We start from the raw sequence: 11,200 nt of genomic DNA on the forward strand, positions 1-11,200 counted from the left end.
TCATTATGAATTCACTCGAGAAGTTCAATGCCACGTCCTCCACCACCTCCACCAAGACCGTAAGTTTTATTGCAATTTAGAAATTTAGAAGAATTTACAAAAAGTATTGTTTTCCAAATGTTTGAGCACCTGGTGTGAGCTGCTGGAGGTGAAGCTGAGCTTTTTAGTTTTTTTTTTCAAAATTAGATTTTTTTAAATTGTTTATTTCTCTAAAACTCTTCAAATTGATGATTTTTGTTTTGATTTCAATTGACACGATCATCTAAATGATAGTGGATATATGACCATTTCCCAAGACACTTGAGATCAATTCAATGATCCGAACAGTGTACATAACGGGGTAAAAGTGATGATATGTCTATTGGAAGAGGGAAGATGAAGAAATTGTGAGCATTTAGGCTTAGGTGGGTGAGTTCACACCTCTTGGAGCACATACACTTCAGCCAGTTTTGGACATTTTATTTAGTTTTTTTGGGTTGCTTGTTTTGGTTTTTTGATATTCTTTCCATTCTGAGACAAGAATTTGGTAACTAACAATTAGTAGTAGATTTCAAAACGGTCAACATTTTATCTTTCTTTAAGATCTGTTCTTAAAATCAAATGTGAACCTTTAAAAAGTACCGTAACAACTTGTTTCAGTTTTCAATCATTTTTAAGAGAAAATTCTATTAAGAACTTGAGAGAAATTTTCAAAAATTGAAGAAAAGGTTAACTTCGGGAAAGTTGGTTACTGTACTACTTAAAGGCGCACACATTTTTGTGGCTTCAATTTGGAATAAAATCCATCGTGGTGAGACCTAGGCATACATCATTACATGTCTATCAATTCACTTTTTTCTATACTCAATCTTTATTTGTTCCTAGACCTCAAAAGAAATTAATTTTTCAAGTTATAGAGAATATTGTAAATCCGTAAAAATGTAGGACAGTTAGCCCGAAAATATTTATTTAAGGTTCTAGTATTTGCGGGATTCATGTCTCAATATTTTTCACCAATACATAAAATTTGTGGCAGTATTACTGTAGAAGTTGACAGTATTACTGTAGTAGTTGTAGGGTTAACATCTGTATTACACACTGTGCAACTTTAACTATACGATGATCGTTTTCTGACCTACACTATTGAATTCATGACTGTCGTCCATAAAACAACAGTCAAAACTATCACATCATCTAATATATACAGAAATCATTCAAAAACTATTAAAAATCAGTTCAAACAAGTTTTCAAATATAGAACTGTAGACATGGCTTAATATTTGAATTGAGTCATTGTCCATCACTCATATATTCACTAAACATCAACATTGTGGATCTAGTCTTCAGAGTTTAGCAATTGTTTCAATTTTCAAGTAAATTCTATTAAAAGCAAAGCTTTCTCAATGTTCTCGCCCATGTCTTATCTGCGGATCTCAACAAAATCAGACATTTCTCATAGTTTAATTAACTGAGCGTTCAAATTTTGTATCATTGCGAGTCTATGTAACTATAGTCTTCTCGCGAAGATCTTTGAAATTTCAAAAAAAAATCTAAAAAATCTTGTGCAGCTCACCGAGTTCAAAAAAACTGTCGCATTCTCCCCATTTTTTACTCGAACTTGAATGATCTTGAGAGTACGCGTGAAACTGTGCAATCATGACAAAACGGTGGGAAAATCCACATTTCTGTTGGCACTTACTGCTGCCAACCTTGATTCCTCAAACATTCTTCGGAAACTATTCTTCAGTTTCTATTCTCACAAGTTATTGTAACCCAACTTTGGCTTATACAAACTGTAATTGAATACATCTACTATTCGGTGTGTATTGTTTTATTATTATTATTATGGAATAAGAGTTCTGTTTTCCCCCTCCACCGATGGACGCTCAAGCACTTCCCCAACATTCCGCTTCTTCTAATAAGACGGGTGGTTCACCTGGTGCACGTGTTCCAAGGTATCGAAAGTTGAAAGTTTGTTTTAAATTGCAATGGCAGGCAGGCCTGTTTTATTTCAGTTTTCCGCTAGTTCTGATATGATGTTCTCATAAATTTGCAGAAAATTATTACCAAAATTTAAAACACGACTGGAAGACAAGTTTTGACAATTGCCCTTTGTGGAGTATGTTTAGGATCAGTGGTTTTGGCGTTTTTGAAATTTCAAAACATAATTAAAACTCATACAAGTACTGTTTTAACTGTAATGGCCTGGTGAAATCATCAATTCATTAATGATCTCACTGTAAACTTCTTTCTAAATATTTCTGCATCTCCTGACTTTTGTGACTGTTAAAGTACCTCTTAAGATCCTATATTTTCAGAATGGTTTTCGCTGAAATAGTGGGAACTCTCTCATTCCTCCAACCACAAGCAGATGATGACATATTTGACAGATTACACTACTATTATACAACAACATTTTTGCTTTTAACTGCTGTGAGTGATAATTGAAGATTGTTTTATTGCAAAACTTTTTCAGGTTTTAATATCACTTAAAATGTTCGGAGGACGACCTATTGAATGCTGGCTTCCCGCAGAATACAAGAGTAGTTGGGAAGATTATACAGGTAATAAAAATAATCTAACAAATTAATATTTAATTCAGAAATGTACTGCTGGGCTCGGAACACATACGTTACTGCTTTTGAGGACGATAATCTTCCTGAAGTTGTTAACAGGGAGTATACCATGGTAAGTTCCACCTTATTTGGGAGCTTCACAATTTTTTGTATACCATCGCCAATAAAATTGAAAAATTACAATGTTCCATTCTTTCCTATAACCACAATTTTCCAGGTATCATATTATCAATGGGTGCCCTTCTTCCTTGTCTACGTGGCTTTCAGCTTCTATGCGCCATGCTTAATATGGCGACTTTTCTATGACAAATCAGGAATTCGACTCAAAGATATTATGGGATTTGCAAACGACAAAGCAAATGTGGTTCCAACTCAACGAACTGCAAATATTCGTGGACTTTCAGCTCATTTGTCATCCGTTTTTAAACATCGATTCAGAATTGGAGAGAAGCATCCCTACCATCATAAGTCTGTTTTTTTCTTGGAATTTATTATTTGGAAAATGGTAATTTTCAGGGTATTCCGAATTTTCAACGTTCGCTACTACGAATCATATCTGACCTACTTGTATCTAGCAATAAAATGCTTATTTCTGATGAATGTGCTGACTCAGGTAGACTTTTAATCTTTTTTTCCATTTTCAGCTGGCAACTCTTATATAAATTTACAATTCCAGATGTATTTCATGAGCAGATTCTTGGAACTTGACTCTCATCGATATTACGGTTATGGAATATTTTATGATTTGATAATGGGAAAAGGATGGAAAGAATCTTCAAATTTCCCCGTCGTAACATATTGTGATATGCAGATTAGAATACTTGGACATGTACAACGACATACTGTCCAGTGTGTTCTTGTTATCAATATTTTTACAGAAAAGGTAAATCAACATTAAAAACTTCTTCTAATGATAAAAACCGATATCTCCAGATATTTTTCATTCTATGGCTCTGGTACACCATGTTATCTCTAATTTCCTTTGGATCCATACTCTCATGGATTTTTGCATCAATTCCATTTAATCAACGAAGACAATTTATTGCTAGAAGACTAGAATTGGCTGATGTTAATTTCGAAAAAAGCCGATTCAAACAAGAACTTGATGAGGTAAGAGTGTTGGGAAAGGCTTCTATAGATAAAAATAAAATTACAGTTTGTTCGTGACTATATAAAAATCGATGGAATTTTCGTGTTACGAATGATTACAATACATTCTGGTATTCTTATGTGTACGGATATTGTTGATACAATGTGGGATCAGTTTTTACAAGAATCAGGTTAGTAGAACTTGAATTATATTCTTTTATAGGATATATTTTTAGGACATGCAACAATCAGAGAGATTTTGGAAGATAAAAGTTACGGTGACGACTATGATAGATCTGCTTCTGCTGGTGGTTTATCTATTGAACCAAGTAAGTTTTCAAGAACGTAGTGAATTACCTGACCAAGCGTACTAAGAATCATGCATTTTCTTCCACCGAACAATTTGGAATTACGCATTCTCGGTCTTTTTTTGTGATGGCTAGACCTAGATGTTCAGACTGATTATCATAAAGGTGCTCATCTAGTTAATGCAAATTTGTTCTGCCGTTTAAAAAAGTATGATCCGGTTAAAAAAGAGTCTCGCAAAATTTGAGTCAGTTTCAAAGAGAAACTATTTCCGAGAGGTGTTAGTATCATTCATAGCTTATGAAAAATAAATACATTTTAGACTTGTTCTCATTTGCCTGAATACTATGCACCCTTTTCAGGTCTGCGACGGAAAACATCAGTTTTGGTTCCTCTCATGAGTCGAGAAGATTTACATTTGGATCAATCTCCAACTACACCAGCTCCTCAATTCCTTCGACCTCCAAGCAGCCGAATGGCTTCAGCTGCGAATGTATAATAATTTCAATATTTTGTTGTTTTCCTGATACCGAATTAATTGTTGTTACAATTTCAAATATTTGCATGACATGAAATAATAATTATTAAAATAATAATAAAACCAACATAGAAAAAGGAAACAATGAGGTGGTTTGAGCAGGTAAGTAATGTGTCCGTTGGGACCCGATTTCTAGAAGTCAAAGTTTGGAAGTATTTAGATGGTTTGAGCAGGAAGGGAGGCAAGATGAGATTATGGTCTCTTGAATATAAAATATTGGAAAATTGGAAACTATTCTTCCAATTCAACTTCTGCTTTAACGGACGAGTTCACCGGTGATGCCAGACTCGTTTGTAATATCTGAAAACAAAAATTGTGAGATTGAAATTGTCTCTGGAACTTATTAGGGTCTTCCACAAAACCACCATAAGCTTAACAGTCACAAAGCACAAAAGAAATCCGCATATTTATTGACCTATTCTCCTTAGATAGACTAAACAAAATTTGTTGTGCATATTCCACATTTGGAAGAGTTTGAAATAAAATTCCCCGGGCTCAGGATTTAGGTTTTGAAAGTTGCCAATAACTAAGATATTCCTTTCATTGTTCTGCTTTTCAAAATAAAAATTACCTGTGGATCTGAAGGTTTCATATCATTTAGAATAAGTTCTTCCATTAACGAATCGACATTCACGAGACCGAACAAACGAGCAAGTTGGACATCTTCTACCTTTAAATTCATAAATTACTAATTTGAATAACAATTGTAACTAACCAATTGTTGAGCAATAGCCTGAAGTGATGGAAGTAATAACAAAAGCTTTCCACTTCTGCAATCCATTGATTCGTCTTCCATATTTTCAAGTGCCTTGTCAGTACACCTGAAATATATTACATTTGTTATAGAAGCTAGTATTGTCAAATAAACCTTCTCTGCAATGACCTCAAAAAAGCATATCGGGCGTTCTCCACCGGACTCTGATCGTTGATTTCTCTGACGACTGGATTGAAAAACAGAATAGCTTTCAGTGCAACATATTCAATTAAATCCATATTTAACCTCCTCATTGGATTCACAATTTCATCAATAATTCGTCCGACGACACAACTGAAATGACTGTACAAAACCTGAGAATACAGATATGAAATGAGAATATACTCACTTGATATCTCCCACTTGTGTTGCATGTTCTTTTGGAAGAAGTGTGTCATTTGCAAGGCAAATTGTATTTTCAACTGTCAGACAAATCGATCGATATGCTACTCCAAGTACAATTATTGACGCGGCACCGCCTTTGAGAAGAGCTGCCTGGAATTATGAAATTGTTGCTAGAAGTCGTCATTTTTTAAAAAAGAAAGTATGAAACAAGTAATTGCAGTATTTTCAGTATTAAACTCGCTACTATGACAGCTAAATAATATCTCTGTTGTTTTTGATTTTATCAAAAAAAAAATCATCTAACAAATATTTTTCTGAAATTTTTCATAGAAAAAAAATCATACCTGATCTGCTTGAGCCAAAAACGAGAATTGAGGTAATGACTTCGCCCATTCGATAAAAAGAACCAATTGTTGATGAATCGATTTTCCAATATCATCCAATGTGGCAGCTCTCGCATCTTCATAATTCCATTTAACTTTTCCACAGTCGTATGGTGCCTGTAAAACACGTGGATTCAATGTGATTATTGACTGAGATCAAGAGGTGAAACTAGAAAACAGATTTTTCTGGGGGCGGAAAAAGAACCACCAGGTACAAATTCCGGCATAATTAAACCGTGTTTCTTAAGTAAAGAAAATCAAGAACTTTCCAAATTGAAAGAAATCCCTCTTGACGAAATTTGAAGCACTGCGTTTAATCCCAATCAAACTTACAAGTGAAGATGTATTCTTGATTACACTGGACCTTAATTGCTGACATAATGTTTCTGCGGCAACAAGTTGATCTATCAAATCTTCTTTTTCAGCTCCCGTAGTCTTTTTCCGTTTTCCAATTGCATCCCGTTCATTTTGAATTGCTGAAATAGTACAGGCTATTTTTATAAAAAAGTATTGGAATGATCTCACCATTACTCTTCATTCCCGCTTTTACACATTTTTGAAGTCTACATGCTCGACATGCGTTCCGTTTATCTGAAATAAGAGGAAATATTACATATTTATTACATTGGAGGACCGACTTGCTTTTGGAAATTTCAGAAACCAACGGCCCAAAAACTTTAAAAACTATAAACATACTTTTGGTAACATCACAATTTTGTTCAAATCTGCATTGATAATGATATCGTTTGCGAATACTTCGTCGAAAGAATCCTTTACATCCATCACAACTGATTGCCCCGTAGTGTTTACCAGTTGATTTGTCGTTGCAAATATGACATATTTCTTCGACCATACTTTTTGTCTAAATATTTATGTAATTGTGCTCTATTAGATAATATGAATCAATAATAAAAAGTAGGAAGAAGCGGAATAGAATATTTGATGAGCAAGTTTAAATTCAAATTAGATGTCCAAAAACTAGATCTTACATAGATCTAAGCCTAGATAGGCCTACCTACGTGCCTACAAGGCAGCTTTGAAGACCACCTACTCATGAAAAGACATAATTTAATTTACAGAAATGCAGGAATAGGAAACCTAAAGCAAACCAGTGTGGCATGTTCTCTCGATATTTTTTATTTAAATTTGGTGACAGAATATATCGCATTTTTTGTTTTATTGGAAAATAACCTTTATTCGTCCGAAAAACTGTTCGAAAGTTGCAATTTGCCTAATTTTTTACCTCCATTTTCAAATTTCAGATACTATGAGAACTCCCTGGCTCATGTAGAATTACTGGTGGGCATATTCCGCGCGCCATTGGCCTGTAGGCACGTATGTCGGTATATATGTATATGCCAGGGTGGAAAACATAGAGATTTTTCAAATCTGAACATTTAATAAAGTATCTCAATTTCTAGTTGAAACTTTTCTAGAACAAAATTCTAGTTTAGTCTATCCTTCTTTGTACCCGACTTCATAAAAACTGATCTTCCTGATTTCAAATTGTCAATGATCCTTAAAACGTGTGTGAAGAACAAAAAAAGAGAGTATGAAGAAGCAGGAAAATGATTGGAAAAAGAAGAAAAAGAATACATTGTATTGGAGAGCGTATGATGGGTGTTTGATAAGAATGGCGGGAAGAAGGGGGCAAAGAAGTGACAAACATGTGAAAGAAACGACGAAAAGACAATTATAAAATGAGAGAGTGGGTAGAGAAAATGAGAAATTTATAGAAGGACTGATAAGGGTCTTGCAGAGATCGGGAATACAATATTGAAAGACGACTGTAATTTCTGGAATTTCAGTTTAAGAAAACGCAGCTCATTCGAAGTTCGAACGGGAGGGGTTGAGAATGATTTGGTTCATTTACAGGTTTTACAAATCCCGGGCTTCCGAACTCATGTCTAGAAATGGAAGAGCTGGTCGCGATGGATTTACGCAGTCTCTCGAGGAGAATAGGATTTTTCAATTTTCAGCTGAATTTTTCGAGCATTTTTGCTAAATTTTTTGAATTTAACATTAAAACTCGCCTGGTTGACTTATTTAGATAGATTCGGTTAAAATCAACGTAGTTAATGTCAAAAACTATCAAAAAAATGAATCTTTATAGTTTTTGTTTTTTGATGTTTGTTTTTTGATTTTGACAAACTGATTTTTACTTGAAATAATATGAATATGAAGAGTTATGGAAAACAACAGATATCTCAAAAATGTGATTTATTGTAATTTTAATAGCTTCTCACATTTTCCGTTCTTTCCGATGGTCACCTTGTACCGTACTTTACAAGCGAATGTATTGGACACTACTGCTACAGTAACCCTTTTTTGACTCCCATTCTGAAAAACCCGGCTTATGAACTGTCGGGTATTATTGCGCCGAAAATACGGTAGCCGGTCTCGGCACGACAAACTTTTGTTAAATTCTTATTTTTATAAATTTCCCATGAGATTGTGTTTTTCACTCGTGTATTTTCTCAGTTTCTCTGTTAATTTTTATCATTTTTTTTGTCGTGTCAAGACCCGGCACCGTATCTTTCGCTCAAAAATCGCAAACATTGTTTGAAAATCGCACGAAACACCGCGCTTCCCGTCAGAATGCAGAAAATAGGCGGCAGGTATGCAAGGCACGATCGCCTGTCCTGACGACATGCCTGCCTACCACTGAAGCCAAAAATGAAAACGGTTGACAATTTGATCTTCGAAAAATCGATTAAAATTCCTTTTCAGACGTAAAGTGAGAGTGACAACGAAAACAAACATGCGACACACAAATTTCAAAATACATTAAAAATCACCTGATTTATTATTTTTAAGGGAAGAGGCGGAATTGAGAAAAACGTACAGTTGCTAAGTTTTAATGTTTCATAGATCATACGGAAAACAATACGATCAGTGATCATCTGTGACATCTTAAATGGAACGGAATAATTGATAACATGATAAGTATCGATTATTTTTTATCGGTTACAGGATACTTTGTAGTCTTGTCTTTTTTAATCACTAAGCAAAGTATTTGACTTTTAACGGCAAGAATGAAAGCGAATGTCGCCGCTCCCATGTGGTCTAGTGGTTAGGATTCGTGGTTTTCACCCACGCGGCCCGGGTTCGATTCCCGGCATGGGAAGTCTATTTTTTTCAAATTTTTGTGTAATAAAAATTGTGAAATAGAAGGGTAGGTAAGAAAATAGTTAGAAAGAAATGAACGAAAACAAGAAGTCCGTTCGTGTGTGTATCTGTCTGCGTCTTGATACTCTTGACAGATACCTTGCAAAGATCTCATCTGGTTTACAACAACCTTGAGGAAGGAGAGCGGAGGTCCCGTTATCGCTCATAGATCGATTGAGCCAAAGAGAACTTGAGAGCTTTCGAGCATTCAAAAATTGAGTTGGCATTTAATTTATGATTTTGAATAAGAATACTACTCGCAAAAATTTTTTGGGATCTTGCTGAAATTGCAGGAATAAGCTGTGAAACAATTTTGAACAAATTTGAATTGGAGAAATTTCAAAAATTGAACATTTTAATTTTTTGAAATATGTAAATTTTCGAAAATCGAAAAACAGAATAAAAAATTAAATTTGAAAACTATTACTAAAAAACCGACATTGCAATTTATCGCAACATATCACACAGTTGCGAGAAACCAGAATTTTTTACAAAAAAGGTCTCGGAGCGAAGCGAAAGTTTTTGCACAGAGGTGTGGGCAATGTTAAGAGCAAGTTGAGAGATTAGAGCAATGTTTAGAGTACTGTAGCAGGGGTGCCTGGCAATTTCTCCAGTGTTCAACTTTCATACAATTTTTGAGCATTTTTAAATTATTACAAATAAAATAAATTCAGTAATTTTCACATAAAGCAAATAGTTTCTATATTTTATTTACTGAATTTCAATAAAAATATTTGCTCATTTCGTAAAATTGCTGGTCGGCAATTGCCGAGTACTGTAGATTTTATTTCTGTTTTTTGCAACTTTTCCCAAATTTCCACAGATTTTCCTTCAATACACATATTTTTTTAAACTTTTTCTTCGCGTCGAGAAATGATGCCAATTTTCGTATAATATCTTAATCTGAACTTTTGATCAGAAATGTGTCATGGTTTCGTTCCAAAAATTTCCAGAACCGTCTCCAGACAATATTTTACTTTCATATCAATTCAGAATTCTTACGAATTGAATCTTATAATAACCCATTATATAAATATGAGTCAGAAGGAAAAACGGGGAATGAAAAGAGGAAAAAGCTAATACAGACACACGTACACAGTCTCCCCGTTTATCAAGTTCATGACATCTTTATGAATGGAATGGAAGCACAATTATTATGGAAAATGGGGGAGACGTTTTTTGAGAGAGATAGAATTGGTAAACAGTTGGCACCCAACTGTGCAAACTTTAAGTGAAACATGCCGCTCCCATCATCAAAAATATGTCAATTTTCAGAATCAAATGCAGCTATAAATTGGAACAACTATTTGCGGCGCTGTGGCATTTTGACTGATTTTAACCTTCATTTTGATTTTGTTCTCTCAGAAATTGGAGCTTTTGTAAAGTATTATGAATAGCTATTTGAATTTTGACACTACAATTATTTGTGAAAAAAAAAGATTAATGAATGTAGATTATTTTATTACTACTGAAACATATTCAAAAGGTCTGTGTTCTGGAGTACAGGCTTTCTCAGAGAAATATTCAAAAATGGACCCACAAGATGTTAGCCGCTTCACCCTTTCCTATATCAGCAAATTATTGGCATAGTTGGGAAAATATAAGGTCTACAAAATCTTTAAAATTTTTCAGTTTTTGAGTTATGCTCAATTGAAAAATTGGAAAAATCACCAAAAAACCCGAATGCAAATACTTTTGGCCGGCACCGAATACCGAAACGTCCAGGAGCCAACCGTAGAAAAACTGAATCGTATTTTTGAAAATTGAACAAAATAGGTTTTGAGTATTAGAAATGTCAGAGTTACTATACATTTAAAAAAATGTTATTTTGTTGAACTAAAATAATAAGTTCCTTCCAGTATTGTGCGGCACATTTTCGAAAACCCCCTTCTCTCATCGTTGTTTCGAAATTTTTTTTTTTCAATATCCATATAAAAATATATAAATTTATTTGTAATTTCTGAGGATTATGTAAATTTAATTGAAAATTTCAAAAAGGTAATCAAAAACTGCCTCAAATTCGAAATGTGTCGTATGAATGTGCCTATCGGTAAACTGCGAC

The 11,200-nt window shown here is 34.2% G+C and overlaps 2 protein-coding genes and 2 non-coding genes across 6 annotated transcripts; 3 read left to right on the plus strand and 1 right to left on the minus strand.

The window, feature by feature from the left end:
* Window positions 1-27: 27 nt before the first annotated feature.
* Window positions 28-4,548, plus strand: inx-20 (Innexin; the record flags this gene model as incomplete). Of its 3 annotated transcripts, none has more annotated exons than NM_001264307.3 (11): window positions 28-59; window positions 2,298-2,412; window positions 2,456-2,543; window positions 2,582-2,667; window positions 2,773-3,023; window positions 3,072-3,168; window positions 3,232-3,438; window positions 3,489-3,665; window positions 3,712-3,835; window positions 3,881-3,973; window positions 4,313-4,449. In NM_001264307.3, the coding sequence occupies 11 exons, from the start codon at window positions 28-30 to the stop codon at window positions 4,447-4,449; spliced, it is 1,407 nt and encodes a 468-aa protein (NP_001251236.1). The 3 variants fall into 3 exon arrangements, with proteins under 3 accessions (NP_001251236.1, NP_001251235.1, NP_001251237.1); NM_001264306.2 differs by lacking the exon at window positions 28-59 and adding an exon at window positions 1,858-1,934 and having other exon boundaries at window positions 4,313-4,546; NM_001264308.4 differs by lacking the exon at window positions 28-59 and having other exon boundaries at window positions 2,299-2,412; window positions 4,313-4,548.
* nhr-69 (Nuclear hormone receptor family member nhr-69) lies at window positions 4,513-6,834 on the minus strand. The gene is made up of 9 exons (NM_060214.5): window positions 6,667-6,834; window positions 6,496-6,561; window positions 6,304-6,446; window positions 5,932-6,087; window positions 5,592-5,737; window positions 5,357-5,536; window positions 5,204-5,309; window positions 5,060-5,158; window positions 4,513-4,788 (listed from the first exon to the last, which is right to left on the minus strand). The coding sequence occupies exons 1-9, from the start codon at window positions 6,821-6,823 to the stop codon at window positions 4,720-4,722; spliced, it is 1,122 nt and encodes a 373-aa protein (NP_492615.2). The 5' UTR covers window positions 6,824-6,834; the 3' UTR covers window positions 4,513-4,719.
* A 2,191-nt stretch (window positions 6,835-9,025) lies between these two features.
* Window positions 9,026-9,097, plus strand: T23H4.t1. Its single transcript has one exon. It is a non-coding gene; the product is annotated as a tRNA-Glu (tRNA).
* A 943-nt stretch (window positions 9,098-10,040) lies between these two features.
* Window positions 10,041-10,061, plus strand: 21ur-13318. Its single transcript, NR_050450.1, has one exon.
* Window positions 10,062-11,200: the final 1,139 nt, after the last annotated feature.

Source organism: Caenorhabditis elegans, chromosome I, assembly GCF_000002985.6.
Source record: "Caenorhabditis elegans chromosome I".
NCBI classification, from domain to species: Eukaryota; Metazoa; Nematoda; class Chromadorea; order Rhabditida; family Rhabditidae; genus Caenorhabditis; species Caenorhabditis elegans.

Excerpts from the sequence above, each read along its gene's own strand:
- nhr-69 (NM_060214.5), bottom strand. The coding sequence starts at position 6,823 with ATGGTCGAAGAAATATGTCATATTTGCAACGACAAATCAACTGGTAAA. Across the intron at positions 5,310-5,356 it reads TTGAGGTCATTGCAGAGAAG|GTGTACTGACAAGGCACTTG; the intron begins GTTTATTTGACA and ends AATATATTTCAG. Across the intron at positions 5,159-5,203 it reads AGGCTATTGCTCAACAATTG|GTAGAAGATGTCCAACTTGC; the intron begins GTTAGTTACAAT and ends ATGAATTTAAAG.